Source organism: Salminus brasiliensis, chromosome 3, assembly GCF_030463535.1.
Source record: "Salminus brasiliensis chromosome 3, fSalBra1.hap2, whole genome shotgun sequence".
Lineage (NCBI taxonomy): Eukaryota > Metazoa > Chordata > Actinopteri > Characiformes > Bryconidae > Salminus > Salminus brasiliensis.
Genome location: NC_132880.1, coordinates 9,709,663 through 9,732,657, shown reverse-complemented (window position 1 = coordinate 9,732,657; position 22,995 = coordinate 9,709,663). Strand labels below are relative to the sequence as shown.

General features: G+C 40.9%; 2 protein-coding genes across 4 annotated transcripts in view; both read left to right on the top strand.

Moving 5' to 3' along the window:
* rpl15 (ribosomal protein L15) overlaps positions 1–3,058 on the top strand; it is a 133,591-nt gene extending 130,533 nt beyond the window's left edge. For 2 of the 3 annotated variants that reach the window (XM_072675409.1, XM_072675411.1), the window contains exons 2-4: positions 1,444–1,625; positions 2,222–2,358; positions 2,694–3,058. In XM_072675409.1, coding sequence (XP_072531510.1) covers positions 1,454–1,625; positions 2,222–2,358; positions 2,694–2,999 — 615 coding nt within the window. In that variant the 5' untranslated portion in view covers positions 1,444–1,453 and the 3' untranslated portion in view covers positions 3,000–3,058. Of the gene's footprint in view, positions 1–295; positions 357–1,443; positions 1,626–2,221; positions 2,359–2,693 lie in introns of those variants that run through there. The other variant, XM_072675408.1, reaches the window with a different exon arrangement.
* An 8,603-nt stretch (positions 3,059–11,661) lies between these two features.
* nr1d2b (nuclear receptor subfamily 1, group D, member 2b) lies at positions 11,662–22,218 on the top strand. Its single transcript, XM_072675393.1, has 8 exons — positions 11,662–12,240; positions 13,921–14,142; positions 15,099–15,187; positions 15,728–15,872; positions 16,303–17,057; positions 17,215–17,400; positions 18,537–18,747; positions 19,354–22,218. The coding sequence occupies exons 1-8, from the start codon at positions 12,222–12,224 to the stop codon at positions 19,548–19,550; spliced, it is 1,824 nt and encodes a 607-aa protein (XP_072531494.1). The 5' UTR covers positions 11,662–12,221; the 3' UTR covers positions 19,551–22,218.
* Positions 22,219–22,995: the final 777 nt, after the last annotated feature.

The window sequence follows — 22,995 nt, the reverse complement described above, 5'->3', positions numbered from 1 at the left end:
CACAAAAAAGGTCTCGTGAGAGATTGGAAAACACAAAAGCTTATCAATATTGTAACCGTTTAATCACACATGATCAGTTTATTTATAAAGCCATTAACGAGTTACTGTGTGTTCTACTGAAATTAAATTAGAAATCTGAGGAATTAGAAGTCTGGCTGTCTAATAAGTAACGGGTTTCGTAATGTACTTATGAACTCCTATAACACAACAATTTAGTCTAGTTTAACTTCTGCTGTCAAATAAGACAAACTACATTTCCCACAACTTCCAGCGCGATTTACCGGAAACACTGTTGTGACGTTTTGATAAAGGGATCCGGGTCCTTTTCTCTTTCTTTCCGGTTAGTACGCCATCAAGTAAGAGCGACTTTTCCATTTTGCTGAACGTTAAATCTGTTTAAAATCACATTCAAAATACTGTCATCCAATATCTATTTTTCGTATACCCGCAACGGAACGAGTAGTGAGGCTGTTGTATTCGATATTTTCCTGCTGGAGCGGCGTTTTTACGGTTTTTAGGCGTTTTATGTCGGCTAGCGTCAATAGCGCCGTCGATATTGCCTGTGTGTGTATGGATTCTCGTAGAACGGCTGTATTTGCTTATAATGCAGAGGATTTAGTTTTTTAATGTGTTTAACAGTCTTATACTTGAATGTGCAGTGTTTTCTGGGTTTGTTTGTGGGTAAGGTTTCGCTTTGCTAAGCGGCTAGGTGAGGTGCATGTTGCACGACTCTCACATGGCGAATATCTGCCGGCAGAGAGAGAGACCGTTTTTAACGTGGCCGGAATTTAGTAGGGCGATATGTTTTACGATATTACACAAGTTCTCGTTTTTCTTTCCAGAACAAGCTGTCAGATATTGGCTACATCGGCTGTGTAATGTTAGCGGCTGTAAACCAGGGATTGTGTTCCGCTAACTTGGCCATTAATGGCATGAAAATGGATAGACCGATGTAGCTACTTTTCCCAGCATGAACGTGTTTGTAAACATGAGATCTAAAGTCTGCTTCATTGATTTTGCAGGAGACAAATGAAGCCAGCTTAATTAAAGGCTGTCACTTCAAAATACGTGTGACTTAGTTATCTGCTCAAACGCTGTATGGCCAATACAGAACTACAGAAGCAAACTGACACCCAACATGTCTGTCTTAGCGTCGTTCATACAAACTTCTTACAAACATCTTCATTTCTGTCATAATTTAAATCTGGCACTTCATCATGATCAATTTTAAGAAGAGGAGATAAGTAAAATTCTCCAGAATTGCTTGGCACAATTTGTACATGGTCTTCCATTGAGAGTTAAGGTGTTTCCCTTTTGGAGAGACCAAATATGATGTGCCTGTATTCAGGGCAAATAGAGACTTGGTTTGCCTTTTTGATGAACCATGTGTTAACATGCCACTTGTGCTGGGTTTAGGAATAAACTATATGGTTTGTCTTTCAGGTGAGGCAACATGGGTGCGTACAAGTACATGCAGGAGCTATGGAGGAAGAAGCAGTCGGACGTGATGAGGTTCTTGCTCCGTGTCCGCTGCTGGCAGTACCGTCAGCTCTCCTCCCTCCATCGTGCTCCCAGACCCACTAGACCTGACAAGGCTCGCAGACTGGGTTACAAGGCCAAGCAGGGTAAGTCTACACACAGTCAAGCTAAATTTGTTTTATGTGGATGGTGTGCTGAAGGGTTGGGTTGTTGGTCTGTTGATGCTTTGCTATGATGTGTATGTGGATCTTTGGTGGCTTGTTGGAGGTTTTAACCTTTTGGCATGGCGATGAAGCAGTTTGTGGACTAAACCAGCTACAGTGTAGTTACTATAGTTAATTTAATGCCACATTCAGTTGATTAGCTAGGGCATCTTACTTTGGTTCTTCAAATGTGGAACTAAAGTAGCAAATTTGAGACTCCAACCATATCTTAGTAATTTCGCTGTATTTGAGGCGAGAAGCTCTGTTGGTTGATTCATAAGCATCTGGATTTTAAAAGTTGCAAGTTTTTTATAGCAATAGTGTTTCACAATACAGCTTATTCTCAATACTATGGCCAGCTACCTGCTTCCAGTAAATTTATTGATTTCCTGCAGCCTGTGTAATGTATAGGCTCCCTTTTCTTTAGTTTTGACCTATGTATTATTCAGGTAGTCTTGGATAAAGCTGTGGCATAATGTTTGTATAATCAGTGCTGTTTGTATCAGTATATCTAATGCCTTCGCTTTTCCTTTTTACAGGTTACGTCATCTACCGCGTGCGTGTGCGCCGTGGTGGTCGCAAACGCCCCGTGCCCAAAGGTGCCACCTATGGCAAGCCTGTGCACCATGGTGTCAACCAGATCAAATTCGCTCGCAGCCTGCAGTCCACTGCTGAGGTACGTAAGCGATGAACTGTGCTGTAAGCTGCGTAACAGTTTTTCTTTTACTTTATCATTTATCCTAAACTTGACTGTGAACTGAAAAGTAATTGTTTCTTCTCCTGGATCTTTGTTTGATGGGTGATCTCTGAATAAAATTAGATATTTTGAGTTTGAAGCTCTTTAAATCAGGATGCCAGTTGTTGTGATGTGCAGGCATCTGCACTGCTACAGATTGTGCATTGTGCGACGTTACCACAGATTGTGATGGAAAAATGCTGAAGACCAAAATTAATCGTTCTGTGGTGGTGTTAAGGTTCAGATTTAACATCTTTTGTCTCCTGTCCTCGCAGGAGCGTGCTGGCCGTCACTGTGGAGGTCTCCGCGTGCTGAACTCTTACTGGGTAGGAGAAGACTCCACGTACAAATTCTTTGAGGTGATCCTTATCGACACTTTCCACAAGGCCATCAGACGCAACCCAGATACCCAGTGGATCACAAAGGCCGTGCACAAGCACAGGGAAATGCGCGGCCTCACATCCGCCGGCAAGAAGAGCCGTGGCCTGGGCAAGGGCCACAAGTTCCACCTCACAATTGGTGGTTCCCGCCGTGCGGCCTGGAGGAGACGCAACACTCTGCAGCTGCACCGTTACCGTTAAAGAGGGCGCTTTGCAACTGTACATTCATCAGAATAAAGTACCTTTTTATGGTCAACATATACTGCCTTGTGTGACTTCTTGGTACTGTTATTGGTGTGTTTGGCTTGTACCCAGTCCTAAATTGGACTGGTGGTTTTCCATTGATTTATGCTGATTTAGCAGGGCTACATTAACACAACAGTACACGGTGTTCAGCTAGGTGTACCTACCTTAATTTATTGAGGACTAGTTCGTTTGAGAGGTGTGCTAGAACCAGGAAAAGTGCTGTACTGTGAGTGTTTATAGCCAAAGTTTGAGAGAACCACTGTTTTACATCTGTACTAGGTACTTCAAATACTGAAAACATGGAAACAAAAAATTCTGTGCTAGACCATTTTAGCTACAAAGGGGTTTTAGTGGATCTCTAGGGCAATGGACCATTTAAGCATCAACATGGGCATTTGAGCAGAAATGGGATACATTATTAAGTTACTGTTACTGCAGTTACTGCAGTATATAACCTTGGATAATGAAGGCAGGATAACAGAGAGGGCTGCCTATCACCTCATAATCAGGGTCATGCTTGTGGTATAATTTTGTATCTGCTTGTCTAAAAAAAAAACATTACACTTTCCCCCCTATGGGGAGTTGCTGTCGTCTTGGTTAATAAAGAAACTTGCACTTCGATGGCTTTACAGGTAGAGGTAAACCACCGGGAAAAGCGCTGTAACAGAAGATAGCTTGGTCCATTTCAGTTCCTGTAATTTAAAGTTTACTGACTAGTTTATTTTCTGAAACATGTTGTGGATCCTGGGAAACGTAATGGTCTTCAGAACTTATGCCATCAGCCACTGCAGCCTTTAAAAGCCATGTTTACAGCAGGTCGAGAAGTTTGTCCTACTTACAGAAGGGGTGCAAGCACTAGAAAGAAGCTTCGAAAGGCAGTCTGCCAGGAAAGATGAGTGTTCTTCGTCATTGTACTGGCTGACCTATGTACTGATATAACAACCATCTCCACGACCCTCATTAGTCCAGGTCTGGAACATGGCACACTTGATGAAGTGCTCCATAAAGCAGGCTACTGAAGTCAAGAAGGTTTGCAAGCTGTTAAAATGCAGCGGAAAACAAGACCTTTTGAGGGAACACTCAGAAGTCCCACTTTGATGTAGTTTGCAAACACTGTTCAAAGACATTCGGGCCGCAGTTCATATATGGAAGCTAAACTATATATATAGGGGAGTACTGGGCACAGCCTTACACAGGGTAAATAAAGAGTCTGGATATTTTTGTAGTACAACAGGTTTGAGTAGAATATGAATTAGCTGAATATAATTATTTCTTATAATAAATTAAATTATTTATATATGAGTTATTTCAGAGTAGGATTTCTAGAAAAGGAAATTAAAACCCCTGTTTGACTGCAAAACATCTTCAGGAAGAGAGCAGACTGGTCATGCACTGTCCTACTGTGCAGTGACACCTGGATTGGGAAAGTCATCAGAAGAAAACCTTTTTTTGTGTCCTCACCACAAAGTACAGCGTCAGATGTTTTCAAATGAACATCTGAACAAGCCTGATGCCTTTTTGAAACAGGTCCTGCCTGCTGATGAGGCTAAGATACATATTTTTGGATGCAGACTTTCATGGAAAGAACACCTATCCAACTGTTAAACACAGGGGCAGATCAATCATGCGCAGCCAGTGGCATAGGGAAGGTTTCACAGGCAGAGGGGGAAATGAATTAGATCCTATAACAGCAGATTCAGGAAGCAGACACCATAAGATCTGTAAAAAAAAAAAGCTGAAGATGACAAGAGGATCCAATATGTCTCAGAATTCCCAGTGAACTACTTTAGATAATACAAGCCATTGCCCATGGTTTTGCCATTTTCATCACCGTCCCTGAGTTCAAGTTTCAAAGTTTGGCTGCAATGTGTAAAGATATCTTTTTAAAAAAATCATGAAAAGAACAAATGAAAAGATCTCTGCAATTGTTAAGCACATGGGTGGATTCTTCATTCTTCGTTCATTTTGTTGCAGCCAGTGGCACAGGGAAAGTTTAATGAATACAGGGAAAATATAAATATAAAATATATCTGGCTTAAAACATTAAAGACATGTGTCATTTATAACCTTATGCCTTTTATTTTACTCACTTGGCTATTCATTAACAAAAATATACATTTTGACAATCAAACCTTTGCAGCTGTCCATGTGTGAAAGCAATTATAAGACCATAAGATGGCGCAGTAGCCACACAAAGCACATGAGAAAAATGCTGTATATCCATGTATAACTATTTTAGATAACGGCTTATTATTATTATTATTATTGTTAATAAGAATAATAATAATAGCTGGCAGTGAAAAACACCTTAAAAATGGACACCACGAAAATCTAATCAAAAAGACACGTAGTCCAGGCATTCACCCATTGTGATTAATGAATTCAGCAACTTTAAGAACACATTGCTGTCTCTGGGGTTCATATGTTCTCACCCAGCATTGTATAATCTCCATAGAAAACAATGCCAGTTGAGTGAGCCGCTCTGGATCAGCCACATATAAGCTTAAACCCATCATGTTCAATGCTAAGCATCAGCTAGCAGGGTACAAAGACCCCCGCACTAGGCTGTGGAGCAGTGGGCAGCTAATTGTTTTATTTATTTTAACAGCCAAGTTATGCAACATGGAAGTCATCATGGAACATGGAAATAGCAAATGGCATCAGTTAGTTCCTCAAGCAACAAGTTATGCAAGTTTCAATGATAATAGGATTTAGCTGATTGAACACAGCCAGGCCTAAATGCAGTCAGCCCTGTTGAATGTGAGTTTACAATCAGACCTACCGCAGTACCCACAAGATTTTTGCAGGCACATTAGACCATAATTTAAAAAAAAAAAAACACCTGTATGAGTTGAGATGTATCAGTCAGGTAAGGGTTGCAGAACCATTTCATGTTCTAGGACATCAAAGAGCCTAAGTGAGAGCCATTATTTGCATACTGAGAACCCTAGGAATGTTGGTGAATCTTCCCAGGAGTGGACAGCCTTCCAAAAATGTCCCTGAGGGCGCAGTGGCAACTCGTCCAGGAGGTCACAAGATCAACTGAGGTCAGTGTTCATGACTCCACAGTACGACAGGGACGTGGCAAACGTGGTATTTATGGGAGAGCAGCAAGGCTGACAACACTGCTAGCCAAAAAAACATTTGCAAAAATTCCTCTGGACTATCCCTAAGCGTTTATGCCTATCCAATCCGAAGTATAACTTCTAACTGTTAATAGCAGAGTGCTGTTAACTATAGGCTAATACTAACATACACAGAAATACAAAAACACTTAATACCAAAACATGCAGATAAAAGCTAACAGCTTCAGGTAATGTTCACATCAGCCATTAGAATGGGAAAAAATATGATCTCAGTGATTTGCAATGTGGCATGATTGTTGGTGCCAGACAGGCTGGTTTGAGTATTTCTACAACTGCTGATCCTCTGGTAGTTTCTGCACAGCAGTCTCTAGATTTACTCAAATAATATAGAAAACATATCAAGTGTGTGTCAGTTCTGCAGGCTGCGAGACAGCTGAAGACTGGAAAAGCACATATCGCCTGGTCTGATGAATCTCAAGGCACCAGATGGTAGGGTCAGAATTTGACACCAACAGCGTGAATCCTTTGACCCAACCTGTCCTGTGTCAACAGTCCAGGCTGGTGGAGGTGATGTAATGGTGTGGGCAATGTTTGTTTCTACACTTTCTACACTTTATACCAATCAACCATCGCTTGAATGCCACAACCTATTTGAGTGTTGTTGCTGACCATGAGTATCCCTTCATGACCACAATTTACCATCTTCTGATCGTCCATTTCCTGCATGATGATGCACCCTGTTACAAAGCAAAAGTCATATCCAGCTTTTTTGTGAACATGACAATGAGTTCAGTGTGTCTCGGCGGTCTTCCCAGTAGAATCCAATAGAACAGGTTTGGGATGTGGTAGAACGGGAGATGTGCTTCAGGAAATATGTGATGGGATGGTGTCAACATGGGTCAGAATCTAAAAGGAATATTTCCAACATCTTGTGAAATCCATGCCATGAAGAATTGAGGCTGTTAGGAATGTGTTTGTTGGCTTGTTTAACTGCATTATAGTGACTAAATTATGCATTTCTTGCCTTTCCACCCTTTTAGAGGCCTTAATATAACAGGTCACATAATAGATGAATCCAAACAGAAGAAGCTCTACCCGAGAAAGCCTGATCCTGTGGAAATTGAGGCCAGGTTAGGGCTGGCTTATATAACAAACGATCAGATGCAGGCCAGTTTATGGACAGCAGCCATAAACTGTACATCATCAACCTACTTTTATTAGAAGGAAGTCTTTCATGCCTGTCAAGTGACTCATAAATACACTGGGCAACAGCCTTTATTGCCTAGACTGCATTCTGAAAAGGGCTTGTATGCTTAAACAGTAGTAAACATACCATGCTCCTCTTCTTCAGCTCCTATTCTTTACGGCTTCTAACACTTTTTGAATTCAAGGAGGCATATCTTGATTTCTATATCTTACCTAAAAGTCATCTTCAGATGTTTGTTTTATACATATTCAGTGCCCTCCATAATGCTTAGGTGACCAAAAGCCTAGAATCAAAACTAGATGCTGAAAGCTCTCTAACTTCTGCGCTATGAAGCTTTGCAGTGGTCCAAATTGATCTTACTGTAAATAGTTAAGTTAGTAAAATATTCCCTCATATCCAAAAGGCAAAAAGTGGAAGACACATTTCTTCAATGTTATATGTATTTATGCAATTACTTAAATGTTCATCTTTAACAGTTTCAGAATAACATTCGGCACAGTCAATACTCAGTAACAAGCCCTTTGGGAAGTATCACAGCTTATATCTGTGCTCACTGTGGTCAAAACATTCTCTCTTAATTGTATCAGTTCACAGAACTTTCTTTTGCTCTATGAGAAAGTCGTCTTGGTGTTCCAGACTTCAGCTTGACCTCCAAGTAATTTTAATTACATTTAAAACTGAGGAAAAGCATCTGAATTTTTTTGCCATCTATCTTTATCAAACTATCAAATGCAATTAGGCAATTTAGGCAGCTGCTTAGAGGATGTCATGCCTGCCCCTGTTCTGTTATGTCTGCCTCTGTTTTGTGTTGCCATGTGCTCCCAAATGGCTCTGTTTGTGTCCTGTCTGTCCTAGCCCTGCTTGTCCATTAGTGTTCCCACCTGTGTCTTTTTGTAACCACGCCCCCTTGTTACTCCCAGGTGTTCCTTGTTATCCTTCCTATAAGAACCCATCCAGTCATCTGTCCAGTCCTTGGTCCAGTCCCCGTTTCAGCCTCCTGTTGAGTCTCTAATCCAGTCATGTGTCCAGTCTCTGTCTATGCCCGTTGTTCAAAACCCAGTCCTGTTTCCTGTCCAGTCTCAAGTTCCACTTCCTGTCCAGTCTCCAGCATCATCTCTTGTCTGTCCCCCAATTCAATGTCCTATCGATGTCTCAGTCCTGTTTCCTGTCTGAACCCCTGTGTGCTTTTCTGGTCTCCCCCTTTTGCCAGCTCCAGGGGGGGTTTGGTTTTATGTGCCCCAGGAGTTTTGTCATGCCTGCCCTGTTTTGTGTTGCCATGTGCTTTCATGGCTCTGTTTGTGTCTTGTCTGTCCAAGGCCTGCCTGTTCATTAGTGTTCCCAGCTGTGTCTCCTTTGTAACCATGCCCCCTTGTTACTCCCAGGTGTTCCTAGTTATCCTTCTTATAAGTACCCCTTTGTTTCAGCCTTCCTTTGTCTGGTCATGTGCACGTTCATGTTGGTCTGTTGACTTGGCCTGTTGTGTGAGTCTTGTATTGTTTTATTTGTTATTCATAGTGCTTGTTTGGTTTCTGTTTTTTGTTTTATTTTCCTTTATTAATAAATATCCTACGTGCACGGCCGCCTCCGTCTCATGGTGCTCCTTTGTTTTTTTTTTCCTACTCTACAATTGTACAGAATTTCAAAATTATATGCTAATCTTCTTTAAAATGTTGCAGTGTTTCGTCTTTAGTTTTTGGAGATCAGTTTCAGTTCACCAATTTTATTCTTGTGATTGCAGAGAGCAGTGGCTTGGTGTAGCTTGGTGTAAAGTGTGTGGAGATGGGGCCTCAAGGTTCCATTATATAGCGTCCATCCCTGCGAAGGCTACAGGATGAGTAAATATACAGAAAACCGTTGCTATGACTGTGGCCTATCATTTCTGACCAAGCCCCACAGCTTGTCATGCAGATTACATATTCAGAAGTTTGTAGACATCTGCTCATCCAACATTTCTTCTGAAACTAAGTTTTTTTTCATTTGTCCCCTTTGCTGAAGTAAAAGCCTTTATGCTAGACCACTGCTGTGAGGGTTTGAGTGCATTTTTACCCATCTAACTGTTGCTTACTGTTGGGTATGAGTACCTTTGGCTGCTGTTTTTTAAATTTCTGTATAATTCGGTGGTAAAGACATAAACAATGTGATTCAGAGTGGTCTGATGTGAAGTAGAGAAAGCAATAGAGACAATTGCAAACTCCAAGGTCACAATATCTACAACTAGCGTTCGCCTACCTTTTTATTTACTCACCTTCATATTACAGTCAGTCAACCTACTTGTATCTTCTATGTTTTTATAGATAATATTTACAACAGTAAAATATTATCTGGATCTTTCTATCTATATCTGTCTTCTGACCTTTTGAGATTGGCGACCTTACCATATAGGACAAACAGTTCTGCACTGTTATTATAGTTATATTGTGTTCTGTGATTTAAGTGCCCAGTCTGGTGCCTCCAACCTATAGTTTGAGGTTTTAACTTAATCTCACATAAACAGCAATTCATATTTCTGTGCAAAAACACAGGCTCTAATTCCTATCTGACCTTAAGTGCTTCCTTGTGGGCTCTCCCGGATCTGAGTGCTGTTATGTGCACATATATTTAGCAGAGGTTATAACCTCTTACATTTGTCAGCGGAGTCTAAAGCTGTGTGGAGATGCTTGGTGGGTTGGATGGTCACCAAAACATGAGTAGGAAAGTGAATCTAAGTATCAAATAGTAATAAAATGTAAGGTCCCATCTCTTTCCTAATAGTTGGGACTTTTTTGTGCTGTATTATATTGCTGATATATTCATATTGTGGTGTTTACACACTCTGTTACTACTGGGTAGTGACCTGACGTTTGTCTTTGTGATACCTAAAGTCTTTTCATCCCTTCAACAATATATTGCTTATTGATCATAAGTGCAATTCCGGCCTTGCATATCATAAAAGGCTGTGATTAGCAAATGAGGCCTGACACAAACACATTTTCTTTTACTGTGTCAATCATAAACACATTGCATACATCTCAACATATAGTAACAAAATCATGATATCCCTATCATGTAGCACTGCTGTAGGCAATGTGTTTATACAGGATGTTTGGTGGAAGGGAAGAAACGTTGTTTGTCTGTACCAGGTTTCGAGGATGTGTTCAAGTAGGGGAACTACCAAATGGTGCTGGACATCAGCCCTCCCTGATTTAGGTATATTTATTACTGTGTTATTTAACTTTACAACTGAACATATGAAAGAAAGCAGCTTATAAGTGGGAGATAAATAGATGATATGTCAGGTAAATAGGCTGGCTTAGACTGGGACTGCATTTCGCAAAAATTTAGGGCTTGTTTCCTGGACCCAAAGCAAGCTTAAGCCTTAATTTATAGAAGAATATTTGATGCATAGCAATAAATAAGTCATTTTTGGTGCTTCATAAAAACACACATACGAGATTTTCAAACACTGAGGAGATCCACTCAACCAGGTAAACAGCAATATTAGAATTTAATTGGTTCTTTGGTTTGATCCAATCCCTTTACTAAAGGATCTTTAAAAAGTGTGCCACACTTTATTTTGCACTTGTTTTTTGTGGTGATAGTGTTTGTGCTACAGGGTATGAATAGGCTCATGGGTTTCATCCACCCATTTGAATGTGTTGATACTCGTGGAAACGCCTGATAATGGAAATATTGATAAAGTAGTTGTAAAATAAATGACACAGCTTTTTAAACAGCATGACAGCTATTTTATAATTAAAGAGTAAAGAATGCCAGCGAAAGAATGTTTGAACAATTCCTTAAAATGCATATATAATAATAATAATAACAATCCTAATAATAATAACAAATAAATGAATAAAAATAACATTTTATTACAGCCTAGAAAGATGCTGACGACAGTAACATACTATGCCAATGTAAGTCAATGTAGTCTTCAAAAATACAGTAAAATACAGTTTTGTACTCCATTTAATAAACAAGAGGTGTGAGTGCTGTAAATATAAATCACAGCAGTCATTTCTATATTTTTTTTTTTTACAGTGAACAAAAAATGACTAAAGTATTTCCTTTTTTCTGACAGTTTTCGGTTCTTGACCACCAAAATAAAACAGACTAAACAAAAAAAACGCTCCGTTCACCTTAAAGTACTTGTGTGAGAGTGTGTGTGTGTGTATGTATGTGTGTGTGTGTATGTGTGTGTGTGAGAGAGAGCAGAATGGCGGAGTAATCGCATCTGCTTTTATTGCAGCCTATTACTGCACTGCTCTCGTGCACTGCATCTCCCTTTGCTCCCTCTGTCGGGGTCTATAATATATGACCATGTTGAGGACCCCCCATCATGCAGTATGGCTAACCAAGGAGGATCCTGCGTTACTTTGAACCATGAAAGTGTGTCAGTGGGTTACATTGACACTAACGCAGGCTCGAGGAAGGAGGAGCCGCTGAAGTGGGTCACATGGCCAGCAATGAGCACTTTACTCGAAACAGTCCGCACAGGCGAAGCCCCGACACGGACTGCCTCTACTAGAGTAACCTAGGATAGGAGATTTAACACAGTGTGCTGCTTTCTTCTGGGATCCAGGGCTAGGACTCCGGCATCATTTTTACTACATTTACCATCGACTGGTTTCGGTCTGAAGAAGCTGAGTGGAGGAGAAGCTGTGTGACAGCCAGCTTTGACTCGGAAACTTGGAAAACACTGCAGCTTAGGCTTAAACACCTTTAGAAGGGAGAGGGAAGAGAAAGTACGACGGCAGGGAAATGTACGGGCTTTAACTGGCTATAGCTGTGGGGTTGGTCTCATACACACAGGTTAGCCAACTCAGCGACTAGAAAGTTGCTGAAAACAGAAGAAAAAACGGCCTCAAAATACAGGTGACCGAGGGCTCTCTGTTGTTGGAGAACATGGAAGCAACAAAGGCTGGTAAGAGTGCAGCAGTTTTTCTCCTCTAACATTATCCACTCGTGCAAACCTCAGCATGAACTTACTTGACATTTATCTGTATATATATATATATATATATATGTGTTTGTGTGTGTGTAAATATAGTCTGGGTTTGGGGTTTAATATGTTTAACGTGTTTTAATGAAGAAACCACAACAAATCTTATGTATAAACCCGGAACTGTTCATGAAAACGATCGATTTCGGTGTGTTTGGTGCTCTGGCTCTCTCATTTCCGACCCTCAAACTGTAACTGGGTTAAGAGTGTCGGGGGGTGCCGCTGTTATAACACAGACATCTGCCTCGGACGCCACTGCAGCTCCCCGATTCACATGGACCGGCCAGCCTAGCCATGTGCCTCTGTGTTTACGCTCCCCGTGCGTCCGCGCTGATTGGCTGAGAGCGGTCGTGACGTAGCGGTTGCATAATTTGGCCAGAGAGGTGGTGCGGCTCCGAGCCGCGGATACACGTGAGGCGAGTACGGGCTGACCTACTTTCCGCGCGCCGAGCACCGCGGCGTGTCCGCGTGGGGGCGTAGTCAGTAGAGGAAAAGGCGTTTGGTGAACACGAGCCCGTCTGCCAGCAGCGTCTCTGCAGCGATTTAATACATGCATTTATGCTGAATGCTTGAACACGTCATTCAGAAACCGAGCCCACCTTTCTGACCGTGGAAATCTCTAGAAACTGTGGACCCGTGCTCCTTTGTTACTGCAACAGTAGTTCACGATCACATTTTATATGTGTGTATATATATATACATATATATATACACTGCAATAAAACTTAAGTTAAATATTATATAGAAATACACATTATATATATGTGTGTATTTCTATATAATATTTAACTTATTTTTTATTGCAGTGTGTAATAAAAGAATATTATAAAAATTGTAATGTATAAAAACTTGTGGATATATATTTAATAAAAAAATCAGTTATATAATCAGTTAAAATGCTTTGAGCATTTTTGTAGGATGTGTATTTTTTCAGGCAGACCGTTGAACTCAGTTCTGTCTTTTTTATCAGGCTAATTTTTTTGTAATTTCAATGCTCTTTTTCCCCCACAAAGATGTTTATTTCTTTATCATATATATATATATATATATATATATATATATATATATATATATATATATTTTTTTTTTAATCTGACCAAAAAACAAGCTCTCCTGTGTGCTTTTTCATTTGAGCCCACTTACTAGTAGTTAGGGCAGCATACACCCTTCTGAAACGGGCATTATGTAATGGCGTTACCTAACCATTGAGAATGGAGGCAGAAATCAGGTCAAGCTCAGGGGAAAAATAAAAGAGCCCAGCCGTCTGACTGGTACACTGTCCTATGTGCTAAGCAGCACTGATTTATTTTTAACCAGGAAAAAAAGAACATATGTTTAAACAACCTTTTATTTTTTGTGCTTAAGTGTACAGAATGAAGATATCTACACACGTTTGATTTAATAAAAAATGAATTGATACATTGGTTATTCAGAATGATGCTTGAATTATTGTTACAATTAAACACATTAAATGTGTAACTTACTTGTTCCATCTGTCTATTTAGCTTTTTAATTCAGGAACATAATGTGTATAAAGCCCTGTGTGTGTCAAGAAGAGCTCCCTTCACCACTGACCAAGTTGTTCCCCCTGCACTCCACCAGGGGGGGTAATAGCCTACATCAGCTCCTCAAGCTCAGCCTCCAGTCCGGAGTCGTGCCACAGCGACTGCTCCAACAGCAGCTACCAGTCGTCCTCCCCGCCCCGTGCAAACTCCCCTGGCCGACGAGAGGGTCAGCAGGGAGATAAGGCCGCTCAATCCCGGCCGCAGAGCCACGGTGCGGGGAAGACGCGCTCGCCCTCCACCAACAAATGTGGCATCACAAGTGAGTGTCAGAGCAGTTGTGCATTTTCTTACAGTTTGGAACTCTAGTCATGATTACACTCTGCCCTAATCCAGATCATGAAGGGCTCAAGACTTGAGACCTGGGCAATATACCGTTTGTACTGGTATACCATGAAAAAAAAAAGTCTGTATTTTATAAGAATATTTTTGATAGATAATAAGTTCTATATTCATATTATAACTAATGCATAAAAGCTTTATCCCATTCTGTTCTGTGCACTTTACACACAGTATTGAGAATCAGTGTATTTGTAGTTTGAATTGTTGTGAAACTTTTAATTGAACTTAATTCATTTTTTATTACCATGAAGTAAAGACATTAAGAAAATAAAAATTACATTTGATCAAATATTACAGATTCTTAGCCCAGTCTTTGATTTTGCCAAACAGGCCTGAACTAAGCAATTAAAAGCAGTGGACCCTGATATTAAGTATACTGGGAGCTAGTGTATAGACATCCCAAAGAGAGAAGAGTGGGTGGTGATGAAACGTAGGCCTTCTTTAAATTCACACTTTTTTTGCTGTTATTTTATTTCATTTGTGCAAGGATGTGGTTCTAAGAAAGAGCAACAATAAAAGCTTCCAGTGGGACAGTTCACAGTGCTCTACTTTTAGAGCTTTTAAAGTCTAGAGTTTAATTATCTTTTCGCAGATCTTTTATTACTCATTGTCACAAGCTGTGTTCAAACAGAACCTTTGTCCTGACCTCAATATGGACCATAAATCAGCTTAATGCAGTACGCTACAGTTAGCAAACCATTTACAAGTGTAGGACAACACTGGCTGCCTGGTCTTTAGCCAGCTGTTTCTGCAATAGGCACAGGTGGCACCCAGGCTCTTTAAACACTCAGTATTACAATGACTGTAAAGTAAATCCTAAAACAAATTATTTTAGCTTCCTTGCCCTCCTGACCCATTTTATTCTTGTGATTGCAGAGATCAGTGGCCTGGTGCTGCTGTGTAAAGTGTGTGGGGATGTGGCCTCAGGATTCCATTATGGTGTCCATGCCTGTGAAGGCTGCAAGGTAAGAAAATATAATGTCTATATTAAAAATGTACTTTCTGTCGCAACAAGCCTAACCGCTTGTTTTCACATGGCAGTTTGCCAGAAATAGTTTTCTCCATTTTTAGTGTTTTGGAACACTGTAATAAATTGTACAGATTACATTTTCATTGAAAAGCTCACAAGAGGGACAGAGTGTACCTCTTGAAAGCCTAAGTAGTGCTGAGTTCAGTGACGCAGGTTGCCGAGACACATCCAAGACTTCCTTTTATTTGCAGTTGGGTCAATGTGGCTTGTTTTTTTATGTGGATGCCTTTTTTTATGTAGCTGCCTCTCACAGCATGTTTGCTCCAGTAAGGTCCAAACAGGAGATGTCAGCTTGTGTCAAAGTACCATGGCCTTATTTATATCCCAGCAGAGACAGTGGAGTTTTTCAAGGCTGAAGACCCACACCTGTTACTGCCCATCTGCTTGCATTCCTTTTAAAGATATCCCTGTCCTCACATCCTCCTGATGTACTGACCCTTTCATTTCCTTTGTGTTCTGCTCTGCTTTCTTTCAGGGCTTCTTTCGGAGAAGCATCCAGCAGAACATCCAGTACAAGAAGTGCCTTAAGAACGAGAACTGCCCCATCATGCGCATAAATAGGAATCGATGCCAGCAGTGCCGCTTTAAGAAGTGTCTGCTTGTCGGGATGTCTAGAGATGGTGAGGGTTTATAACGAATATTTTTTCATGTTTTATTAGTTTTGCAGTTATTTTTATTCAATGTTCAAACACTGGATCCATGCCCCAGTATGTGATGTTACTGCAGGACGGGTTTGACAAGCATGATTTTTAAATAGGTTAACATGTTCCATTTTAGTTGATTGAGTTGGCTGTAGATTCACGAATAAACATAATTGAGGTCATAAAACAGTTTCTTCATTCATATGCTCATGGTCATAGTGTTTTATCTGCAAACTCTTACGAGGAAGCAGACCTTTGTTCTTGATTGTTGTCAGAGCATTATGTAAGATTTGGGTTTTTGCAATCTGAACTTCTTGCTAATGTGTGTGGTAAACTTCCTATGTAACATAATTGTCAGACTACTGGTGGAAGCAGAGTGATTTTGACTGCATGCGTTTGTGCTCCTTAGCTGTGCGCTTTGGCCGAATCCCCAAGAGGGAGAAGCAACGCATGCTGCTGGAGATGCAGAGTGCCATGAACAACATGATGAACACCAGCCAGCTGCAGAACCAGCTCCACAGCAATCAGCCACTGACGCTTGGCAACCAGAACCCACCCTGTCCAACCAAGCCTACTTCTGAGAACCCGCCCTCTGCTTCCTCTTCCTTCTCCCCAGATTCTTCCCCCCGAAGCAGCCAGTCTGAGTCCAGCACTGATCCCGAACCCCTAGTTGCTATGGATACGAGCCCAAGCTCCGACTCCTCCAGTGCCACGGACAGTGGCGAGGAAGAGGTTGTGGGCTCGGTGACTAGGGCACACCAAGAGAATTTCATGTATAATCAGGATCAGAGTGAGGCCCCCCGCTCCCCCACTGTCGCCGAACGCATTAGCAACGACAGTCGCCGTATGGAGGAGACGCAGGAGATCTGGAACCACTGCAACAACGTCACCACAGTATTGAGCCAGCCCCTGCCTTCGGACTGTGCTCCTCAGGGTTCTGAAGAATCCCAGCGAGAGGATACATCTCTCAACCACTGCCCTGTCAGAGTGGCCAGCAGCGCCTCCAGTGGCCACTGCTCAGTTAGACTGCCCAACAGTGCCCCTGTTGAGCACTGCCCTGCCTCTGTGACTGGCCACTCACTGCGGGGGCAAAATGCCAATGAAACTCTTGCCAATGGCAGCTATAGTGGTCCAGCATGGAGTGGCGCTGATAGGATGCACCTGGTTAGTAAAGCTAATGTATTTTTTAGAGTTAGCATAGACAAATAGTTATACTAGCTTTTGTAAAGCATGGCTTATGATTTTAAACATTTACTCTAAGACTGACACTGTCTTCTTACTGTTACTAAGTCCTGTTGTTTCAAACACCTATTTCTTCCAGGTGTGTCCCATGAACACTTCACCCTATGTGGACCCACGTAAATCAGGCCACACTATCTGGGAGGAATTCTCCATGAGCTTCACTCCAGCTGTCAGGGAGGTGGTGGAGTTTGCCAAGCGCATCCCAGGCTTTAGGGAGCTCTCCCAGCATGACCAGGTTAGCCTGCTTAAGGCTGGCACTTTTGAGGTATGTATCTTCTGGCCACTTTCTATAATCTATGCTCAGGCTTATTCATAAACACAGTGCTGGAGGATCTAGTTAGACCATAGTATAACACTCTACTTTAGAATATTTCATAGGAAATAAGAGGGAAAAAAAGAATCTGACAAAATAACAGCTGTTTAACCTTTTCCAGTGAAATCCAGATCAAAGTTTTTATCACAAATGTATAAAAATACTACAAAATACTTGTTAACAGCGACTGTGACCTAAATGGCTTTCTATTTATGTTTTAGGGCACTAATGACAAATAATAACGTTGAATAAAGTTGAATTCGAACATGATTTTGAGATATAATATCACACAATGCACTTTTATTTTATGTGACATTTTAAATCAACTTTACAGGATAAAACAAATATATGTAGCAAGCTAGAAAGCTTATAAAAAGAGTAGGCTGTATACCCAAACGGCAGATAGTACTGATCATCAAATGATAGTCATCATTTAAAAGAAGTAAGCAATGATCTATGGTCTATGGTCATACTAGATCTACGGTAATGCCTTTTAAACTGTCTATCACATATTTCCAAAACACTGAATAATTGGACCCTTACAAAACATAGCTGAAATATGCACGGAAAATACCCTTTAGCATTATTCTCACATTTACTAAAGTTTTGAAGAACATGAACTAATGAAGAACACTCTTCATTAGAAAGCGCTTCTGTGGTGTGAAATACATTCGACGTATAAACTTAAATTAAAACATGAGATACATTTTTAAATGTAAAGAATATATTAGACCATACTTTTTCCCAGTTAGACTTGAATGCCAACCAAGAAAGCTCTCTTTCCTAGATCTGTAGAATTTTCAATCGTTTACATGAATGTTTAGGCATCTTATTATAAATAAACGGAACTATACCTTGAGGTGCACTCAAATCAATGTAACAGTTGGTGATGTGCTTAAACGGCGCTCTAGGGAGCACCATAGGTTTTCATTGCAGATCTTAACCTTAAGTACAGGAAGAAAGAGCGGCCCGATAGGGAATACTTGATAGACTATAATTCTAATAAATAAGGATATAATTTTACAGCTTGTGTGTACTGTGTATGTGTGTGTGTAAAAATATAAAAAATGCTTTGCATTTCTGTGCAGGTGCTTGTGGTGCGTTTTGCATCACTGTTTGACATGAAGGACCGCACAGTGACCTTTCTGAGCGGGCAGAAGTACAGTGTGGAGGCACTGCGTTCTATGGGTGCTGGTGACCTGCTCAACTCCATGTTCGACTTCAGCGAAAAGCTGAGTGCGCTGCATCTCAGCGAGGAGGAGATGAGCCTTTTCACCGCTGTCGTGCTCGTTTCTGCAGGTATGCCTTTCCACCTTTCTGTCTTTATCGTAGTCTATATGCCCTTTCCCGGCTCAGCCATATATGCCACTAACTAAGAGATAGACTTTATGGACAAAAGTATTGGAACACCTGCATATTCATTGTTTCTGAAATTAAGGGTATTTCAAAGAGTCTCAGCCATCCAGAGAATACTTTCTACTAGAATTCTACTAGAATTTAGAGCATTGCTCTGAGGATTTAATGCATTATGCAACAAGAGCTTTAGCGATGTCAGGATGTTGGATGACCACCACCCTTATCCCAAGCTCCCCAACTTATCCTAAAGGTACTAGGTGGAGCACCGTCATTCTAGAGAACACAGTTCCACTGCTCTACAGCTCAATGCTGGGGGGCTTTATACCCTTCTAGCCCACACCTGACATTAGGCAATAGAGTCATATTCTGTTGGCACTACTTCTCTGCAGCAACTAAATAAGCTGTATGTGTGCATTTGCACATCTGTGTTGACAATGACCTAAAGTAGCTGAATGCATTCATTAGAAGGAGTGTCCACAAACATTAGGACATATAGTGTATATTATTCAAACCATTTAAAGCAATCCTTAAATGTCTGCATCTTTTTAGACCGCTCAGGCCTAGAGAACGTGAACTCTGTGGAAGCTCTTCAGGACACCCTGATCCGTGCCCTGCGCAGCCTCATCACCAAGAACCACCCCAACGAGATTGCCATCTTCACCAAGCTGCTGCTCAAGCTGCCTGACCTGCGCTCCCTCAACAACATGCACTCAGAGCAGCTCCTGGCCTTCAAGGTTCACCCATGAGCTCCCCGAAAAACCTCGTCCCTTCCTAATAAATGTGGACCACGCTCCCCTCTCACCTCCAGAAGCGCCGGGCCCTGTCCTTTTCACCACTAAGCCTGTTGTCCCCCATGAGGACTGTGGGGCCAATACGGAGGTAGAGGGGAGCAGCACCTTGAGTCGTTGTACTGTAAGCCGATGAGGACTCGTGTCTTGTGGTAATGTGCAGGGCAGGGCTTTTGAAGTTAGATGTTTAACGAGCGAGTGTTCTTCAGGTTAGGTCAGGAGATTGTGGGATTTGTATTGCTCTTTTTGAAGCACCCTCTTGAATTTGTTCTTAGAGTCATACTGTTTAACTGTCTGTGCAATATGTGACCCATGTTGATTGTTATTGTTTTTGTTTGGTCTGCTTATGGTTTCAGAGATGTTGCTGTGTCCGTACAGGATATAGGCACCAGGCAAAAGAGGATGTGTAATGGTGTTTTTGAGGAGGGTGTTAGCTGGATATTCCCATGCCTCCTCACTTAAGCTAAACACAAGTAAAGGAAAGCTAGCAAGAGGAGTGCAGTTTGAACTCCTCTATAATATAAAAAAACAACTCTGTACCAGAGGAATGTGGAAGAAGCTGCTAATTAAAGCTTTCCAGCTTGATGGGTGGTAAACGGAGCTGTGCCCCTCTCTTTGGCAACGCGAAAAGAGACGAGAATGTATAGCGGATGTGTATATATAGATATATATATAAATATATATACATACATTTATATTCACAGTGATCGTTTTCCCTCTTAATCATTTTAGAGTAAAAGGAGGACACTTATTTTTCAGTTTAATGGTACAGCTGTGTCTATGTTTGTGAGTTGTAGGGCTGTATTTGGTAGCATCAAATAATATAAAATGCTCTAGCAGTGCTTCTACTATTAGAGAAAGTCGAGAAGTAGGAGCTGGCACGCACAGGCTACTGGTTACTGATGGGACCCAGTCAGAAAGTTCTGAAAAACCTACAAAGTTGTAAGTAGAAATCACTCCGATACCTGAAGGTATCAGTTCTAGCTAAAAAAGAAGATTCTTGTCTCTTTTGGTGTGAGGTTTATTATTTCAAGAAAAGGGGGGCAGCAGTCCTCTCTGGATACTTTTAAGTCAATACGAAATGTAGTGATTTTAATGTGTCGCGCTCACTGAAAATTTGAACCTGTTGTTTTCTTCTTCTTCTTCTTCTTCTTCTGGTTAAGTATGTTTAATCTTGTAGAGTCTTTTTAGAGATGTTTTTTTCTTTTCTTTTTTTTCGATCAACTGTGCAATCACCAAATGTGCATGTGTGTATTACCTCACGCCTGCATATCACAAGACAGACAGAGAGGGAGCTTAGAGCAGCCACAAACTGGCAGGAGCACATTTGAAGCAGCTTTTACTGAAGCAACTCCCAGAAGCAGAGATCGAAGTGTGGGTCTGAACCTCGAATGGTTGTTACTTGATTACTGGTTTGACTGACCTGTTCTGATCAGGTCCGATCAAACCCATCTCACTTTGATTGTAGTATTTATATAATGCAGAACTGATTGTAATTGCAGTGAGGAGAATGACTGGCAAGACTCGCAGTATTTTGTGGCATTGCTGTTGAACAGAGTGATCCAAATCCCAGAGATTTTCTGGCAGTTTGTGTCTTTAGCTACTGACAGCCTCTCAGCTCCCTCTCTTATTCAGTATCCACCCTTGGTTTCTGTCAGTGTGAGCACTGTTTTGCCGAGCTCTGGTCTATATTGGTTTTTCTTTGTGAACGCATTGCAAAAATATATAGAGATTTCTTTGTATAGCATATATAAAGTGTATATATATATATATAAATAATATACATATTACATATAAAATAAAGAAGAAATGAAGAACTCTTCCTTCTGAGGTGTTCACTCCATCACTTCTTCAACCACTTCCACAGACACATATGTTGTTAGGGCAGCATCCACAATCAGGAAGCAGAGAGAATTAGGATAAAACGCACATGCGGAACAGTCTTCCACCCTTGGTGCAGCCTTGCATTACAGACGTGTTACTTCGCAGCAGCTACAAAGACCCTCAGCAAACCTGCCCCTCCCATCTCCAATCCCACCTTAATTTTCTTAGGATCATTTTTAGAAGTGGTATTTGCCAAAATAGGGAAGAGGAAAGAAAAAAAGAAGTACTAAAAAAGTGGGAAAGACAAATAGAAGACGTAAGGTCCTGGCCCTCTCACGCCGTGCCCAGGCCTGGTGGCAGATGGCAGCCTGGAGGAATGTGCTTTCAGAACAGCAGGGCTGGTGGGAGCTGCCCCATTTTCACTGGGCCAGTTCGGTGCTTTCTATTAAAACTGGCTCATGTATTAGTTTTGGGTGTACCAAGCAGATCTTGATCTGGTCTCCCGGTCCGGTTATGGGGGTCTTAAAGACAATTTTGCTCTTGTCATCACCGAAGTGCAGTATTTCCTTCAGACTTCCCAAAACAGCTGTTTTTCCATGAGGGATCAGAACTGAGGTCTAACTTTAGTTAGGTAAAGATGTTACATACTCAGCAGTATGCTATCATGTTTGCACTTCCTATGTTTACACAATTTGGTATTATATTGAAAGTGTGCTTTACAGGGAACAAAATGTTTACAGATATATGTACAGAACCTTAAACGTTATCTCCTCAGTGCATTAAAAAACAGTGTACGACTACAGACCTGCTTTTAAAGATTTCTTTGAGAATGAACGGAATTGATGATGACCAGAGTATATTTGTTTACATGTTTGTTTGTTTATTTTGGCCTACCACCACTTTTTATTAAGAAAACATATTCAACATCCAATCTCTCTTTGTGAAAAACAAGATAATAGATAATAAATAATATAATAAAGATAATAAATGAATTAAAAAATAAGAAAAAAATGTTTTAAATTGAAATAAAAAAAGAAATTAGCAAACTAAAAATATAATAAAATAAAAACTACAAAGAAAAAAGAAGGCGGCATAGGGGATTTTTATGTATAGCAATTTAGGTAGTGCAGGTTGTGCTGAACATCCGGACCCACACGTTTCGATGCTCCTGCAACCAGGTAAGACAGAAACCTCCTTCACTTGGAATGGGACAAACTTTTCTGGAGCCTAAATGATTTTCTAACGCAGCCCACCAACTCATTTCTGTGCTCCACTGAGAATCGGATAGTGCTTTAGAGACCCTCCACCTCTCGCATTCATATCTAGTTGGAGTGTGTGTGAATTTGAGTTTTTGATTTGTGCTAAGTAATTAAAAGCTATAATTAATAACTACAATACAATAGCAATAATTTATACTAGAAAATAATGATAATACCAATAGAAACACTAGTGTAGAATATTCTTTTTTATTTTAATTTTTACTGTGTTGCTGTTACCTCTATTTTTAACACCATTGGTTGTGAGCTCTGACCAGCAGGGGGTGCTGTGCGCTGGCCGCTCATCTTCAAAGTCAGGCTGG

What these genes read in the sequence shown, in the direction of transcription:
- nr1d2b (XM_072675393.1), top strand. An exon ending in GCGCTGATAGGATGCACCTG is followed by an intron (nt 17,058 to 17,214) that starts GTTAGTAAAGCT and finishes TATTTCTTCCAG; the next exon opens with GTGTGTCCCATGAACACTTC. An exon ending in TGTCGTGCTCGTTTCTGCAG is followed by an intron (nt 18,748 to 19,353) that starts GTATGCCTTTCC and finishes GCATCTTTTTAG; the next exon opens with ACCGCTCAGGCCTAGAGAAC.